General features: G+C 41.8%; 1 protein-coding gene and 2 long non-coding RNA genes across 4 annotated transcripts in view; 2 read left to right on the forward strand and 1 right to left on the reverse strand.

The window, feature by feature from the left end:
* The window catches only part of LOC309699832, a 70,819-nt gene that overhangs the window by 50,128 nt on the left and 2,555 nt on the right, over positions 1 to 18,136 (forward strand). The gene's annotated exons all lie outside the window — the stretch shown is intronic.
* On the reverse strand, positions 7,119 to 9,833 carry LOC309699714 (uncharacterized protein). 2 transcript variants are annotated; one of them, XM_082522859.1, is made up of 5 exons: positions 9,328 to 9,833; positions 8,368 to 8,469; positions 7,786 to 7,960; positions 7,476 to 7,641; positions 7,119 to 7,323 (listed from the first exon to the last, which is right to left on the reverse strand). In XM_082522859.1, the coding sequence occupies exons 2-4, from the start codon at positions 8,420 to 8,422 to the stop codon at positions 7,476 to 7,478; spliced, it is 396 nt and encodes a 131-aa protein (XP_082378985.1). In that variant the 5' UTR covers positions 8,423 to 8,469; positions 9,328 to 9,833; the 3' UTR covers positions 7,119 to 7,323. The 2 variants fall into 2 exon arrangements, with proteins under 2 accessions (XP_082378985.1, XP_082378984.1); XM_082522858.1 differs by having other exon boundaries at positions 8,368 to 8,514; positions 9,328 to 9,832.
* LOC309699796 lies at positions 14,436 to 14,818 on the forward strand. The gene is made up of 2 exons (XR_014274474.1): positions 14,436 to 14,528; positions 14,610 to 14,818. It is a non-coding gene; the product is annotated as an uncharacterized lncRNA (long non-coding RNA).

Genomic DNA, 18,136 nt, shown 5'->3' on the forward strand with positions numbered 1-18,136 from the left:
GTACATGGGGATCTGCCCAGCCCGAGAGCCGTCGCCATTCCCCTTCGAGACCTTCCCCAAACCGCACCACATCCTCATCCCTTATCACCCATTGTTAGCGAGGACGTTGTTAGGTTTATATTGTTGGATTGTCATTTATGCTTAGAAATATATTGTCATGGTCCGGAGTCTGTGACTCCGTGTTTTTGTTTAGTTTATTATTATTCTGTGGTTTTGGTTACCTTGGGTGTTTGTACTCTTCTGTTTCATGGTTCATGTTCCTATGTTCTGTGTCCCCCAGTCTGTGTTAAGTTGGTGTGTTATGTCATTATGTGTATGTGTTTCCTGTTTTACTTTGAAGGTCCGTGTCTGTTCTCAGTGTGTTCAGTTTACTTTTCCCCTGTCTCGTCAGGTCGGATTACTCCCAGCTGTGCCCTCCTTTTGTGTCTCATCCCCTCGTTATCCTTCTGTGTATTTTAACCTCGTGTCTGCCTCTGTTAGTTGCTGGTTCGTCTGCGTTATTCCCCGCCGTCATTCTGTGTTTATTCCTCCGGCTTCCTGGTCATTCTCCCTGCAAGGTACCCTCGTTCGTGTTCTGGCTTTGTGTTTAGTTTTAGTTTTCCCAGTTTAGAGTTTTTACCGTTCTGTTTCTCGCCACCCTTTTTTGTTGTACTTCACCTGTTGTTAATAAAGCTCACCCTCCACTTAAGCAGTCTGCATCTTGGGTCCGTTATTAATCCACACGGCCTTCCTCGGCACCCCGTGACATATATGCTTAGAGTTTTACAATCGATTGCATAATGATAGAGGTCTGATCCTTAGTCGTCTGCAAAGACTCTGTGTGCCTCCCAGAGCACTCTGGCATACACACACATCTTAAGGTCATGAGAGAGGTCATACATTCTCTTACTGATTTATACCATGTAATCTGTAATTTATCATTTCAAACTGGTCGATTTTCAGACAGAATGAAAATAGCAAAAGTTATACCTCTATACAAATCTGGCAACAAACACCATTTCACAAACTACAGGCCTGTCTCTTTACTACCTTAATTCTCAAAAGTTCTTGAAAAACTGTTTAAAAACCGACTGGAAAAATTTATAAATAAACATAAACTACTCACCGAGAGTCAGTACGGATTCAGATCAACATCATTGGCACTGTTAGATTCAATAGAATACATCACAAATTCCATAGACAAAAAGCAATATGTGGCTGGGTTATTCATAGACTTGACAAAGACATTTGACACTATAGATCATGATATATTAATAAGAAAACTGGAACGTTATGGTGTCAGAGAGGTAGTTTTAGATTGGGTCTGGAGTTATTTAGGTGACAGGAAGCAGTTTGTGAAATTAAATGGTGGTTGCTCCTTGTCAATGGAAAATTGTACTTAGTAGTCAGTATAATCTTTTAATAATATAAGTTTGCATATGGTAGAATACTGCATGTTGACCTTTTGATGTCTTAGGCTGTTGTTCACTACAAGACTTTGTGTGCATTCCAGAGTTTTCTGGCATTCACACCCACATCCTGGGAGCATGGGAGAGGGCATACCTTCTCTTATTGTTTTGTGGTAGGATAAATGTATCTATGTCTGTTTTAGGCTAAGTGCCTTTTGTTTAGATGAACTGCTGGACTTCCAGACCAGCAGGTTTAGGGAAGTCTTTATGGGGTCACATTCTGACCCCACACACGCACACATGCGCACACATACATATGAACATCCACATTCCAACGTATACACATATAAATATCCACATTCCAATGAAAGGAACAAACACCCACTGATGTCTATAAATAAATACCAGGGCAGTGGCAGAGCATAAGTCCCTGAGCTCTCACTCTCGTGCGGGTGCTCTGTGACTGCCCTTGCAGCAATTAAAAAACTGTGTGTTTCTCCTCTCTGATTCTCAGCTGAAGAAGTGTCTTAGAATACATGTCTTGACACTCCTTATGTATGGACATTGCTTGGGGTGTACCCCACGGGTCAGTTTTGGGTCCAAAATTCTTCAACTTGTACATTAACGACATCTGTAAAGTGTCCAAAGTATTAAAAATGGTTCTCTTTGCTGATGATACAAACGTTTTTTGCTCTGGTGACGATCTGCAGAATTTTTTGGAGGATATGACTAATGAAATAAGTAAAGTGAAGTTCTGGTTTGATAAAAACAAATTATCATTAAATCTGAATAAATCTAAACTTATGTTATTTGGAAATAATAGTTTAAATACAAATGCGAAGATTCAAATAAATGGTGTTGATATTGAAAGAGTCAGTGAAAATAAATTTCTGGGGGTAATAATAGATGAAAAACTTAACTGGAGAGCTCACGTAAGATATATTCATTCCAAAGTATCACGAAGCATTGCAGTACTAAACAAGGCAAAACAGGTATTCGACAGAACATCACTTCATATTCTCTACTGTTCACTGGTTACACCATACCTAGGCTATTGTGCAGAGGTCTGGGGCAATAACTATAAAACCACATTAAATTCACTTTTTACTCTTCAAAAGAAAGCAATTCGAATCATCCACAATGCAGGTTATAGGGAACATACAAACTCACTATTTTTGCAGTCTGAAATATTGAAAATTGACGATCTAGTGAAATTCCAAACAGCACAAATTCTATTCAAAGCAAAAAATAAAGAACTGTCAGGTAATATTCAGAGTATGTTTTTTTTTAAAAGAAGGAAGTTATAATTTAAGGGTTTTTTGTAACTTCAAAACTGTCATGATTCGGCTGTGTGGCAGGAAGGAGAGGACCCAAACGCAAACTCACGGAGACAAAACATAAACTCAAAAACACAGCTTTAATGCTGGCAAAAAGTGGAACACGAAAACAGTACTAAACTAAACTGGGAAAGCTAAACATAAAGTAAACCAGGAACCACGGGGAGAATCACACACAGCATGAGGGAGAACGCGACGCCGAACAGAGGGAGACGCAGACAGAAATACACAGAGGATTAACGAGGAAAGTGGGAATACACGGGGAACACAGCTGACACAGATAACCATAATGAGACAGGGCGGGGTGAACATAACACTGACGGGAGACGGGCAGAGTCAAACAGGAAGTACAGAGGTTCAGACAGGAGGAGAGAGAGCACGGGGAAAACACAGACCACAAAGGGAGACGAGGGCTCATAAATACACAGAGGGCACACAGGGGGGAGAGAGAGCACGGGGAGAACTTAGACATAACGGGCAGGGGAAACATGGAATAAAACATAAGGAGAGACGAGGGCTCACAGATACACAGAGGGGCACACAGGGGGTAAAAGCCACGAAGGGAAAATACTTAGGGAACAACACAACAGGGCAACTCAGGAAACATGGCCTAAATAGGGAACGAAATACAAAAATACAAGAAAACTAAGAATACTGGGCCAACATGGCCCAGGACCATGACAAAAACAGGGAAGGTACGTACTACAAGAAAAGGCTTTTGTGTTTCTGTTCATGGAGTGAAACTATGGAACAGTCTGAATATGGAATTAAAGCAATGTCCAAACATAAAACTGTTAAAAAAGAGTTATAAAAATATGATCTTCTCAAACTATAAAGAAAAGGAAAATATTGAAATTAAGTGAATGTCTCTATTTAAAATAAATAAATAAATAAATAATTCATGATGTGATATTATAGTATATAGTATATCAGAAATCTGTTCACTATTTTTATTACAAATTATATCAGTAAGGAAGCTGACTAAATACAGTGGGGCAAAAAAGTATTTATTCAGCCACCGATTGTGCAAGTTCCCCCACCTAAAATGATGACAGAGGTCAGTAATTTGCACCAGAGGTACACTTCAACTGTGAGAGACAGAATGTGAAAAAAAAATCCATGAATTCACATGGTAGGATTTGTAAAGAATTCATTCGTAAATCAGCGTGGAAAATAAGTATTTGGTCACAAAGTTAAAAAGAAAATCTTTTACAACAAGCAGTTATTACAGTTTTTATTCATAGTCATCATGGAACAAATGGAAATAATGCAACAATGGGATAAATGTGCTGGTACAAAAGTTGCTGTGTCTAGTTGTAGGGGTTGTTGTTTTCTGGGTGACATGTTCTGATGAACTGCTGTAGTTTCAGTCATTGATACTGATTGGAGTTGCTATATGTAGTTTCAGTTGCTGGTTTAAATGCAGAAGTTACCATTGATAGGTTTGTAGCTTGAACCCATCCGCTGGAACGTTGAAGACAATATAATTACACTACAAAGCAAGACACAAGTAGGCAAAGTTCTTCATGTTACTCGTGCACGGGAGAGACCGGACAGGCGCCATTCCTTCGCTTGACCCCAGTTGCTCTCGTCCGTTCTCCCGTACCACTGCCCTTTTATTGAGGTTACATGAATATGCATAGGTTCATTAACATATGACGTCTACATACAAACAAAGAGTACCTTGCCTGTGTGTGTGTTGGCCTATGTGGTGGATGTGTGTGTGTGTTGGATGTGTGTGTGTTGAATGTGTGTGTGTGTGTGTGTGTGTGTGTGTGTGTGTGTGTGTGGGTACTGCTGATCAAAGGGTCATAAAAGCACACAAGCAAACATCCTTGGTCAGGAAGAGGGTAGACCCCCCCTCATCCTAGATAACACCGTGAGGAAGTCCAGCAGTTCATTTATACACAAAAAGCACTTAGACTAGAACAGACGTAACTACGTTAATCTTACCATAAAACAATAAGAGAAGGTATGACCTCTCTCGTGCTCCCAGGATGTGGGTGTGCATTCTAGTGTGGAATACACACCAAGCCTTTACAGCCTGTTAAAGATCACACACAATTAATTATATGCCTCTAAGTATACATGGTTGAATATTTGTAAGCATAAATGACAATCAACAATACAAACTCTAACAACCATGTTTAGTAGAAAATGCCGCTGTAGTTTGAAGGTTGTGTAGTTGCGACTAGGGATGGGTACCGGTATCTGGTGCCATTATGGCACCGGTTCTGACACAAACGGTAGTAACCAGACTGAAAAGCAGCGCACATTTCGGTGCTTTATTTCGGTGCTTTTTTTCCTGAGATGTCATACACTTTGGATTCTAGCCAATCATTTTTACGCTTTGCGAGCGTAGTAGGCGAGCCCAGGTACATACATTCTTTTAGAGCAGAGCTACAGATTAAAAATTCTTACATTTCTTATACAAGTTGCAGTCTTTGGTTGCATTTTTTTCAAAGTTGCTACATCTCAATTGGAAAAGTGATCTTTTTTTTTGTGCAGCGCTTCTGTTTCTAATGCTGCCATTGCCATTGTTAGTTGCAGGTGTACTGTCAGTGATTGCTTGTTTCATTGTAGGTGTTGCATTATTGTCACAGGTTAGTTTAGCTATAGTGTTGTATTACTTGTGGGGGTTGTGTTGTGTAGCTGTAGGCATTGTTCTAAACATGTTTTTTGTCGTTTTTGAACTTCCAGTGACAAATTTAGTTCTAGGACTTGTTCTGAGTGTGTTTGTGTTTGTTTGTTACAGTGGTTGTAGACACTCCTCGTTCCCTCCCATTCAGTCAACAGTTTGAAGAAGGGCGTTACCGACATGTGGTGACATGTAAGAGCTAACAGCCTCTGTTTCCTGTTGATTAAATCAGAGCTCAGACTAGTTTCACTTCTACAAAGGACAAAGCTGCAAGTCATTGTTACTAAGAAGAAAATTGGCGCAGAAGGAAATTAAAATGGATTATGAAATACTTTGTTTAAGCTGTTTGGATCTACTCAAGGATCCAGTGACTATTCCCTGTGGACACAGCTACTGCATGGACTGTATCAAAAGTCACTTTGATGAAGAGGACAAGACGGGAATCCACAGCTGCCCTCAGTGCAGGACGAACTTCATGCCAAAGCCTGTCCTGGAGAAAAACGCCTTGTTAGCAGAGTTAGTAGAGAAACAGAAGAAGACTGAACCCCAAGCTGCAGGTTCCCACAAGAAGCTCAAGGAGAACATCTGCACAGTTGCAGGGATGCAAGAGAAATGGACAAATATCTCACCGAGAGTTGCTGAAGTGGATGTTTTACTGTCACCACCAGAGCCAAAGACCAGAACTGGATTCTTAAAATATTCACATGAAATCACACTGGATCCAAACACAGCACACACACATCTGTTACTATCTGAGGGGAACAGAGAAGTAACAATAATGAAACAACAACAGTCATATTCTGATAATCCAGGCAGATTCACTGGATGGCTTCAGGTCCTGAGTAGAGAGAGTCTGACTGGACGTTGTTACTGGGAGGTGAAGTGGAGAGGGGGAGGGGTTGGTGTTGCAGTTGCATACAAGAATATCAGCAGAACAGGGAGCCTCAGTGAATGTAAATTTGGATTCAACGACAAATCTTGGTCTTTACGTTATGATACAAATGGTTTTCAGTTTTGGCACAATGAAGTCCAAACTGTCCTCTCAGGTCCTCGGTCCTCCAGAGTAGGAGTGTACCTGGATCACAGAGCAGGTATTCTGTCTTTCTACAGCGTCTCTGAAACCATGACTCTCCTCCACAGAGTCCAGACCACATTCACTCAGCCACTCTATGCTGGACTTCGGTTCTTTTATTATGACAATGACACCGCAGAGTTCATTAAACTGAAATAGACGGAAATTATTGAAGGACAGATGGTTAACACAGGTTTTTTTTAGTTTTTTAGTTTCCACTATCTTCGGTCAACATTGTTGTTACTCAGAGATCATTGATGTGCTGTTTCTTCATCTGTCAGTAAAACTTTATGGGTCCTACTTTGACATGTTATTATTTGTTTTCTAGTAAATGATTTGTTTTGTTTTAAAAAAGAAATCTGTAATTACATTTACATGTATCTGTTCAACTCAGGAAAAGTGCCATTCACTGAACAGAGAAAAAATACAGACTGTTTTAAACTCTGTAAAATATTTGTACTTTATAAGGGATCGATCTGAATAGCGATTTAATGTAAAACATCCAGTTTGTATATCTTATAAACTACACAAGCTGTTATGTTTGATTAAAATATACACTGTTAGACATTTTATTGTATTTTTACAGCAACTTACTGGCAACACTATTGCCAGTAAGTTACTGTAATTACTGATCTACAGTATCTTTACTGTTGTGATGTTTTACAGTTCAACCACTTTGTCTGATTTTTTTAAGGAAAACAGTTTTTCATTCCACTAAAAACAGGACAAACCCACCAGCATGAACATTAAATAAACTATTACAATTGTAAAACAAAAATCATTTACAAAATGTAATAATTATCAGTGGGTCCCAGGAAATAGAATGTGACATGGGATTTAGATTTCCGTTACCAGGATGGTCGGGTTCAGCGTAGTCTTTATCACCACCTGTCAAAGACACATCATCAATATTCATGTTTGCTCAGGTTATTCACTTGTTCACATCTGTCTGAGATCATTCATACTGTTGTATGGATGTGTGTACAGTATGTATATAATTATCAGCTATGTAAAAGATATTATCATCTCTGTATTCTTACCTAGTTGGAAGTTCTCCATTCAAACTCAGAGAGCCGCTGGAGGAAGGTGGTGATCCGAGGGCTGATGCTTGTAACCTTCCTCTTTACGACACGACCTGTCTTGCAGCTTGTACCAAGTTTTGCAGGGCATTTTGTTCCCATGTCTGGATTGATCCTCACAAAGAACCTTTTAACGGAAAAAAGGCTGCTTTAATTTCAAAATTAAAACATACATTACAGCAATCGCCTATATGTTTCTGCAACTGTAGTCAAGCTATCACATATATTTCATTCTTAAATGGTGTAAGCTTTAATGGTGTAAAGTATTTACCTCTGTATCATCTCCTGTGTGATGGACGCTGACTCCTGATACTCAAGGTTGAAAACGTAGTATGACGCAAAGAAGACAGCAAGGGTGCTGGCAAAGTCATGCATCTGCTCAGGCTCATAAAATACCTTGCCCTCCAAACTGATCATCCAGCGGCTTGCAGACATGAAATTATTCCCTAAAAACAGACAAGAGTCCAATAAGACAATGTGCTCACCCTTACAAATAAGGTTTCCACAAGAATGCTGGATAGCAGGCCTCACACTGTAAAAAATAGAATCCACACAGTTTGCTGCTGTTTCTCTTATTATTTATTATGTAATGAAAATTATGATCAATTACAGGAAAAAACTGCCTAATGTTTTGGCATTTTGGCCTGTGCTGAAATGTTAGGCTGTTTTTTCCTGTTGGTCATTGTGTATAATAAATAATAAGAGAAACAGCAGCAAACTGTGTGGATTCTATTTTTATACAATATAAAACAGACAAACCCCTGTTAAGTAAGTTGTTGTGGGTACAAATACCACAATAATTACATAGATTTTTTACAAAAATATTACAAGAGGATTGAAACTATTTACTTACCAAGCGCTATTACCCTTGGTGTGATAGGTAAGGTCATCTCTCTCTCAACAGACATCTTGGTGGAAAAAGCCTTTAAAACACAAACACTGAGGCTACATCACACTGTCAGCGCAGCCAGCAAGGGCAGGAGAACAGCAATGCACCACACTGGGCGGGAAAAGACAGAGAGACATTGTTAATTTAATGTTGCATTTATTTAACCCTTGAAAAATATATTTACATAAGTAAATAAAAGAAAAAAAACACACAACCCATCTTTTCAAGAATAATTCAACTAATTGCTCTTTTGACCAACCTAACACAGACGTTACATGGTTTTCCTATGAAAAAGACCCTGGAAGACGTTGTATTAAAGGAAAAAAAACATGCTCCCCTTCCCACTTAAAAAAATAATAAATATTAAACTTAGGTTGGAGTTCCTCGCGCCACCAACCTAATGTTATATTAACTTTTTAATGTTGTGTACTGCAGCTCACACAAAATTCAATAAAGCAGGCTAACCTACATGAGCAAGCTCAAAACTGGATAAGATTGTTTTAGCAGTCTCTAAATTTCCAAAAAAAAAGTTGTCTTTCTTTATTCTTATTAAATGTGTATTTTTACCTGCTGCTTTAGCTGAAGCTAAATGTCCCACTGTTAGCGTGGCCAGCTTCTCAATAGTCATAGAACAGAAGCGCAGGAGAACAATGCACCACACTCGGCGGGAAAAAGACAAAGACTGTCGTTGAGCCTGTGTTCCTCGCCCCTCCCCGTGGAAAATATATATATCTAAATATATATTTAAATAAGAAAAGAAAAAAACACACACAACCTATTTTTTCCAGAATAATTCAGCTAATGTGCTATTCCGACCAAGCTAACACCGATTTTAAGCCCCCCCTCCCTCCCACACACAAAAAATATATATGCTCTTAAGAATTAATAAACGAGTATGTTAGGTAGGAGAGTCCTTTGCATTACCTTATGACGTCCCGTTTGCAGTTTCCACACAGAGGTCCAACAATAACGAGGTGCAAAATCTTTTGTCCTCTCGAGCATATCGTAACGAAGAGTTAACAAAGTTGGCCTGTCTTTCCTCTCCTGTCAATCACTGGATCACAGGTCATGTCAGTCAGGATATGGAGTGGTGGTTGGTAGAGGTGGTTGGGTGGGCGGGGCCAGCAAGCATTCAGTGTGTGTTTCACTAAGTTGGGTTGACTAGTTCCCAGAAGAGTTCTGTACATGTTGCACGTTCAGTAAATGAGCAATTCAGTTACTGCTCGACTGAGAAGCCTCCGCCAAATTATTACAATATTCTCCACTGACTGAAGTTCGCCTTTGGCAACGCAGTGGCAAGCACACACTTGCAGCAGCTGTGCATGTGCATACAACTGCATGCAGCAGATTAGATGATCAGAATTCTTGAACCTTACACACAGGCAAGTCCCCTAAAAAGTCAAAACCATAATACTTTCACTGGTATCATACTGACAAATGGCATAGGTTGGAGGAAAATCTGGAAATGGGTGGCAGTGAAAGAGTTAAAATGTAATGCACTATTGCAACCGACCACTCAAAGAGTAAAAATACACAAACAGTATGATGAACCATTCAAATCACATAATACAGTAGCACTACTGCTAATGTGTTAACGGTAGGTATAACAGTACCGCAATTTTAAGAAATACAGTAAGTAAATGTAAATAACCTTAATATACCCATAATGCAAAGCAAATTACAGTAATTAACTGTAGAAATGTTTTCAGGTAAGTTACTGGGCATTTTGTGGTATTTTACTGTGAAAAATACAGCAAAGGTTAACAGTGTAGCTTTTAAAGTATATGCATTGCCATGTTTTAATTTAGAGGAATTGTTTATTTGCTTGTCTTTTTGGTGATTTTATATATATATATATATATATATATATATATTATTTAAACATATAAAATAAAAAAAATAAAAAACTATTTACAGTTCAGCTTTTAACTATTTAAATTTTCAGCTTTTTCCTTCTAAAAGCATTTAAAGTGAAACAACACCAAACACTGCAAACCACAACACAATAAAATATAGATCAAAATATGCAAAACAAAAAGAAAAAAATGAACACCCAGGTCTTTCATTAAGGTAAAGGTTGACATTTAGAAATACCAAGTGCCTGAGCTTTGAGGAGCTGTTCCGGTTTCTTCTGTGAGTAATTATCTGCCCTGTTTTGGAGAACACTCTGTCAGAGGGGACAGATGTTGCCACAATGCACAGTCTCCGTGTCATCACCTGGGTAAGACGTGCCCAGGTCTCCCACCAGCTCAGTGGGTCTGCACGTTATCTATTTAGGATCTCACTTCCAGTATTACATCTGCTGAGGGATTCCTTCTGGTAGTGTCTCTACTTGCTCGTTCTTCAAAGAACCTCAAAACAGCAGATGCTTGCTGCTCCTTTTCTTCACCCTCTTCTGCCTCTTCTCTCTGGTCCCCTGGCAGTGGAGTTGGTTGGCTCGATCTTTGGTGGATGAAGCTCTTCTCTGAAGAGCTTCATCCACCGCTCTCCATCCATCCATCCATCCATCCATTCGCTTCCGCTTATCCTTTTCAGGGTCGCGGGGGGTGCTGGAGCCTATCCCAGCTGTCATAGGGCGAGAGGCAGGGTACACCCTGGACAGGTCGCCAGTCTGTCGCAGGGCTAACACACAGGGACAGACAACCATTCACGCTCACATTCACACCTAGTGGCTATTTGGATTATCCAATTAACCTATCCCCACAAGCTGCATGTCTTTGGACGGTGGGAGGAAGCCAGAGTACCCGGAGAGAACCCACGCAAACACGGGGAGAACATGCAAACTCCACACAGAAAGACCCCGGCCTGATGGTGGATTGAACTCAGAACCTTCTTGCTGTGCGGCAACAGTGCTAACCACTGTGCCACCGCTCTGTTGTGATTAAATACCAACTTCTTGAATATTGGATCAAGAATGGTGGTTTCAGAGAGAAGAGCGTTATATTCCGTTTTGTGGAACTTTCTGTCCATTGATGCACAGAGAGCATTCACCAATTCTTTCACTTTTCCTGTAGTTACTCTGGTTTGGTGCTCAGCTGTCACTCTCTGCAGACCCTTGCACAGGATTAACATTTTAGAGGCTGTGACATGGTTGAAAAAGAGTAAATAACAAGTTTCAAAATTATGCTTTTTTAACAATCAGCAGTATATTATTATTTATGATCATGTCTAATCTGCTTTTCATACCTTAAAGCAAAGGGAACAAGAAAAGGAACTACTACTACTAATAATGTTAATAATAATCATAATAATAATAATGCAATAACATTTGCACTCTCACCTGTCTGCAGTGATCTCCACAGTGACCTGCTCAAATGGCTCCAGAACAGTGTATGCCTCCTGCAGTACCTCCCATTCCTCTTGGCTCACAGGGTCGATTGGTGCATTGATAACTGCCAGGGTAGAGATGACTGCATCCTTGGACTCCAGAATGCATTTTAGCTTGTGAAAGGTGGAGTTCCACCTTGTGATACATTCTTGTTTGAGCTTCAGCTCAGGCATGTCCATCAGTTGTTGGGTAGATTTGAGCTTGTGTGAGGCTGTTTTGCTCCTGGGGAAAAATTCCGCTATCACCTCACTTGTGAGGCTTCATCACCTTCAAAGCATCTCTTACAACCAGGTTAGTTGTGTGTGCAACACATGGGTGATGGATCCATTTCAGGATTTTAATTGCTTTTGTTATGTTAGCTGCAGTGTCAGTAACACAGCAAACCACTTTGTTTTACCACATCCCACTCTTTTGCCACTTTGAGCAGCTCTTCTGCTAAGTTCTCAGAAGTGTTTCTGTCGCTGTATTCAAAACAATCCAGAAGACACGATACCATTATATAATTTTCAATAAAGTGACATGTAACTGACAAGAAGGATGTGATGGTTTGGGATGTCTAGCTGTTGATTGTTAGACAGACTGCTGTGGCTTTGTTAACTCTCTCTTGCAGTGATGCACGTCTCTGTCATATGGTTTAATGGTTTAATTATTTATATAGCACATTTAATTACAACAGGAGCGTTGACCAAAGTGCTGTACAAGAATACAACATACATAATAAAATAACTGTACAAGAATACAACATACCTAATAAACTAACTTTAGAGTATTGATAGCAAACACCAAATATGAATTAAGAAATAACTCTCATGCTGTATTAAAAGCCAGTAAATAAAAATGCGTTTGAAGATTTAAAAAGATTGACAGTGGGAGCCTGTCCGATGTATAGGGGTAAATTATTCCACAGCTTAGGCGCTACGACTGCAAATGCTCGATCGCCTCTACAGGAAGTGCAGAATTATTAGGCAAATGAGTATTTTGTCCACATCATCCTCTTCATGCATGTTGTCTTACTCCAAGCTGTATAGGCTCGAAAGCCTACTACCAATTAAGCATATTAGGTGATGTGCATCTCTGTAATGAGAAGGGGTGTGGTCTAATGACATCAACACCCTATATCAGGTGTGCATAATTATTAGGCAACGTCCTTTCCTTTGGCAAAATGGGTCAAAAGAAGGACTTGACAGGCTCAGAAAAGTCAAAAATAGTGAGATATCTTGCAGAGGGATGCAGCAGTCTCAAAATTGCAAAGCTTCTGAAGCGTGATCATCAAACAATCAAGCGTTTCATTCAAAATAGTCAACAGGGTCGCAAGAAGCGTGTGGAAAAACCAAGGCGCAAAATAACTGCCCATGAACTGAGAAAAATCAAGCGTGCAGCTGCCAAGATGCCACTTGCCACCAGTTTGGCCATATTTCAGAGCTGCAACATCACTGGAGTGCCCAAAAGCACAAGGTGTGCAATACTCAGAGACATGGCCAAGGTAAGAAAGGCTGAAAGACGACCACCACTGAACAAGACACACAAGCTGAAACGTCAAGACTGGGCCAAGAAATATCTCAAGACTGATTTTTCTAAGGTTTTATGGACTGATGAAATGAGAGTGAGTCTTGATGGGCCAGATGGATGGGCCTGTGGCTGGATTGGTAAAGGATTGGTCAAGGGCAGAGAGCTCCAGTCCGACTCAGATGCCAGCAAGGTGGAGGTGGAGTACTGGTTTGGGCTGGTATCATCAAAGATGAGCTTGTGGGGCCTTTTCGGGTTGAGGATGGAGTCAAGCTCAACTCCCAGTCCTACTGCCAGTTTCTGGAAGACACCTCCTTCAAGCAGTGGTACAGGAAGAAGTCTGCATCCTTCAAGAAAAACATGATTTTCATGCAGGACAATGCTCCATCACATGCGTCCAAGTACTCCACAGCGTGGCTGGCAAGAAAGGGTATAAAAGAAGAAAAACTAATGACATGGCCACCTTGTTCACCTGATCTGAACCCCATTGAGAACCTGTGGTCCATCATCAAATGTGAGATTTACAAGGAGGGAAAACAGTACACCTCTCTGAACAGTGTCTGGGAGGCTGTGGTTGCTGTTGCACGCTATGTTGATGGTGAACAGATCAAAACACTGACAGAATCCATGGATGGCAGGCTTTTGAGTGTCCTTGCAAAGAAAGGTGGCTATATTGGTCGCTGATTTGTTTTTGTTTTGTTTTTGAATGTCAGAAATGTCTATTTGTGAATGTGGAGATGTTATATTGGTTTCACTGGTAAAAATAAATAATTGAAATGGGTATATATTTGTTTTTTGTTAAGTTGCCTAATAATTATGCACAGTAATAGTCACCTGCACACACAGATATCCCCCTAAAATGGCTAAAACTAAAAATTACTTCCACAAACATTCAGCTTTGATATTAATGAGTTTTTTGGGTTCATTGAGAACATGGTTGTTGTTCAATAATAAAATTATTCCTCAAAAATACAACTTGCCTAATAATTCTGCACTCCCTATATGAACCAGCCTCGACCTTGGTACAGCTAAAAGCAAAAGATCACTTGATCTAAGAGATCTAAAGGGTGTCACGGCCAGGGGATCAGCAGGCCGCTGACTAGTAGTGTTCTCTCTCTTGCTCTCTCTCTCTCTCTCTTGCTCTCTCTCTCGCCAAGGCGGAACTCATGGTGGGTTCACACCCTCGGCCCATGCCCCTCTGAAGAGGAAACACCTGGGCCTCATCAGTGCAGCCAGCATTTAAGCCAGGGAGTGGCTTCTACTCATCGCTGGATCGTTGTGTGTGACTCGCGTCAGTGCAGCCCGGCTCTGAGCAAGTTCTCTTTTGCTTCCCTGTGCAAAACCTCTAACGTGTGTTTCCTTCTGTACATAGATCCCCTGGACCCGACTCTGCATTCCCCGAGCGGATTCCCTTTTTGTGTGAGTGTTTGGAGAGAGAATCAGAAGAGGAGCAAGTGTCTTTTCCCTACCTAGATTTCCCCGGAGCCTTTTCCCTGTCACCGCTTTGTATATAGCACTATCCCCTGCACTGTTTGTATATACACCTGGTGGAACTGTAATAAATACTGACTGTGCCTCTGAGTCCTGCGTGTGAGTCCTCAAGCGAACCGTGACAAAGGGGGTATAAGTCTGCAAGAGGTCAGACAAATACCCGGGAGTCTGTCCATTCAGTGCTTTGTAAGTCAACAATAAAATTTTAAAGTTAATTCTGAAGCGGACAGGGAGCCAATGAAGAGAGGCAAGCACTGGGGAAATGTGTTCACATCTTTTAGTACGTGTCAGAAGACGAGCTGCTAGATCTGGGATAATTTTTCTGGGAGAGTGTTTTCCTGCTTGGAATTGCGTACATATGATTCAGTACATTAATAAACTTCATGAATCCTTTATCCTCCACAACCAGTGTTGGGGAGTAACGGAATTCCGTTACAGTTACCGTTTAAAAAGGTGGTATTTAGAATACAGTTACTTTGTTGAAATAAATGGATTACACGGCGGTACTGTCAGGATTATTTGGGTTTTGTTTGACAGCTATGCTCTGTTGTTCCAGGCAGCAGCGTTACGGTTGCCATGGTTAGATGGTGACGTGCGCTCTCTTTGCGAGTGTATTTCCTGGGTGAGAGAGCGCCTTTTTGTTGTTGTTGTGCTAAGCTAATAGGCAGAGTGTTACAGACATAGCCCTAAAGAATGTAGCCTCATGGGCAGTGTAGTCCGTGCTGCAGGGAGAATGGACTGCCATACACGTTATGTGTCTGTGAGCGCGAGGAGGGAGAAAAAGGAGAGTGGAAAAGTACGAGTTATCATTGAGCAAAAACGGGAGCTGGAAGCATGTAAATATAATAATAACCACTGCAGCCAAGAAGAGTGCTTGACAAGCCCAGTTGTAAGTAAGCTATTAAGACTCGACTGTACACTGTGTTCGTGTTTTCCTCCGAAAACAATAAGTTCCGTTGGAGCAGCCTTTCAACGCCTCTCTCTGTCTCTCGCTAGCAAACTTGACCCAGACAACAAAGTAAAGCTAGTTTTCGGCTACGAGCCCGACACGGAACCCGATGTTTTAGCCAGAGGTCCCTTTACTACAGTTCGGAGCTGCGGACCTTCAGTAATAGTAATAGATCACACAGCAATAGTACATTCATGTAGTTGTAAAAAGCATGATAATATATTAAGTAATCCAAATTATTCAGAATACGTTACTCTCATTGAGTAACGTAACGGAATACGTTACAAAATACGTTTTGGGGCATGTATTCTGTAATCTGTAGTGGAATACATTTTAAAAGTAACCTTCCCAACTAGGGATGGGTACTGGTAGTAACCAGACCGAAAAGCATTGCACATTTCGTGTCATGGTCGGACGGTCCTTCCCGGAGCGACCTGTCTGTGTGTATATGTGTGTGTCTCTCTCTCTCCTCCTCCACCCAGTGGCTGACACACCTGCACCTAATTTGCCATCCAGCTGTCACTGATCATCCTCGTTGTGGACTGAGGTACTTAACTATGTGTCCGGATGGCAGTCGACGCTGGATTGTACTGGAGGCTCGGTAGTAAAGAGTGTTTTCTTACTTTTAACATAGCCTTAGCCGGCTACCCTTCTCACCTGTAGCTGTCGTCACTTGTTTATAGGAGGATGTGATACGGAGCAGAAGGTTGGAGAGAAGGAGTCCGCTGGATTAAGCCCTCGGAGGAGAAACACACTCAGATAATCACTTGGGAGACTCACCTGCACACCACTGGGAATTTGGAGATGATCACCGTTGGATTTTTGTACTTCGCTTTGTGTTTTGAGACTGTTTTTGAGCACTGTAAATAAACGCACTGTTTGCTTCGCATCCAGAGCTCCGCGACTGAGTCTGTATTTCCCCATTACCCGTGACATTTCGGTGCTTTATTTCGGTGCTTTTTTTCCCTGAGCTGTGATACACTTTAGATTCTAGGCAATCATTTTACGTTTCCGAGGATAGTAGGCGGGTCCAAGTACGTATGTTCTTTTAGAGCAGAGCTAAAGATTAAAAATGCCCAAGGCGAAGCGGTCAAAAGTCTGGCTGTACTTTACAGCAAAAGATGCAAACTCAGCAGCCTGCAACAAGTGCTTTAAGGTGATACTGTGATACAGTCAAAGGAGGTGACACCTCAAATCCGATGAAACACCTGGCGACGCATAGCGTTTTTTTTAAAAGCCAAGAAATGCGCCGTATTTGATAGCTTGCTGCGAGACCTCACACCGGCACATCTACTGCGGGTGTTGTGCCTATTATTGGACCCGGAGTTAGCAACATCCCCCAAAAACCCGAAGAGGAGAGTCCTGGCCCCTAGCCCTGCCAGTGTAGCAGAAATGATGACGGATGATGATGGCAGCAGCAGCCGTTCTTCTCTGCGTGAGTAGCTTAATGTTGTTCGTGTGTAATTTACGTTGAGTAGGCTAACCACGTTATTACATTAATGCATGTAAGGTAAACTAGCAAACATCATCATAGCTACATGCGGCTGTCTTCTTGTTTGATGGCAGATACTCCCTTCACCCTGGCCAAAAAGGCTAAAATGACCAAAGAAAAAGTGGAAAATGTCAGGATTTGTGTCGTGGATGAGAGGAGGAGGATTTCCCAAACGCTGGACTCACAGGTAGGTAGGTGAAGGTGGGTGTTTATTGCCGATGGAGTGAACAAACAGAACAGAGGTAGGAAATGGCTGGCTGGACGGCTGACTGAATGAACAAAGGACTGACTGACTGAATGGCTGGCTGACTGAATGGCTGGCTGACTGAACGCAGGCGGAAACGACAACATAACATCAATGACACGACAATGAACGAGTAGAAACAGAGGGCTTAAATACACAGACTGATGAGGATGATAATGAGAGACCGGTGAGTACACAGCTGAACATAATCTGGCTAATGACACGAGACGAGCTGACACAGGAAAAGCAGGAAGTGAGAACATGGAAGTGGCAAAATAACCTGAACATGAACAAAACTGAAAACACTGGGTCACCGACCCAGGAACCCTGACAGTACCCCCCCCCCCCCCCCCCCCCCCCCCCTTCAAAGGCTGGCACCCGACGGCCAAAAGAAGACAGGCAGGGCCAGCGGGCGCGGAAACCCTTGGCTGGAGACAGGCAGGGCCAGTGGGCGCGGAAGCCCCTGGCTGGAGACAGGTAGGGCCAGCGGGCGCGGAAACCCCTGGCTGAGGAGCGGCCGGGCCAGCGGGCGCGAAAACCCCTGGCTGAGGAGCAGGAGAGCTCACAGCTGGCTCCGGGTGCTGTGGCTGCAGGTCCGGGAACTGAACAAGATGGTGGACGGGCGACTGGGACACAGGAGGCGACTGGACTACAGACTGGACAGGGGCAGACTGGACTGACTGGACAGACTGGACACGCTGGACAGGGGCCGACTGGACTGAC

The sequence above is a fragment of the Aulonocara stuartgranti genome, assembly GCF_965226115.1.
Source record: "Aulonocara stuartgranti genome assembly, chromosome: 3".
In the NCBI taxonomy this organism is placed as follows: Eukaryota; Metazoa; Chordata; class Actinopteri; order Cichliformes; family Cichlidae; genus Aulonocara; species Aulonocara stuartgranti.

What these genes read in the sequence shown, in the direction of transcription:
- LOC309699714 (XM_082522859.1), bottom strand. Translation starts at nt 8,422, where the DNA reads ATGTCTGTTGAGAGAGAGATGACCTTACCTATCACACCAAGGGTAATA. An exon ending in ACCAAGGGTAATAGCGCTTG is followed by an intron (nt 7,961 to 8,367) that starts GTAAGTAAATAG and finishes GTCTGTTTTTAG; the next exon opens with GGAATAATTTCATGTCTGCA. An exon ending in ACACAGGAGATGATACAGAG is followed by an intron (nt 7,642 to 7,785) that starts GTAAATACTTTA and finishes TTCCGTTAAAAG; the next exon opens with GTTCTTTGTGAGGATCAATC.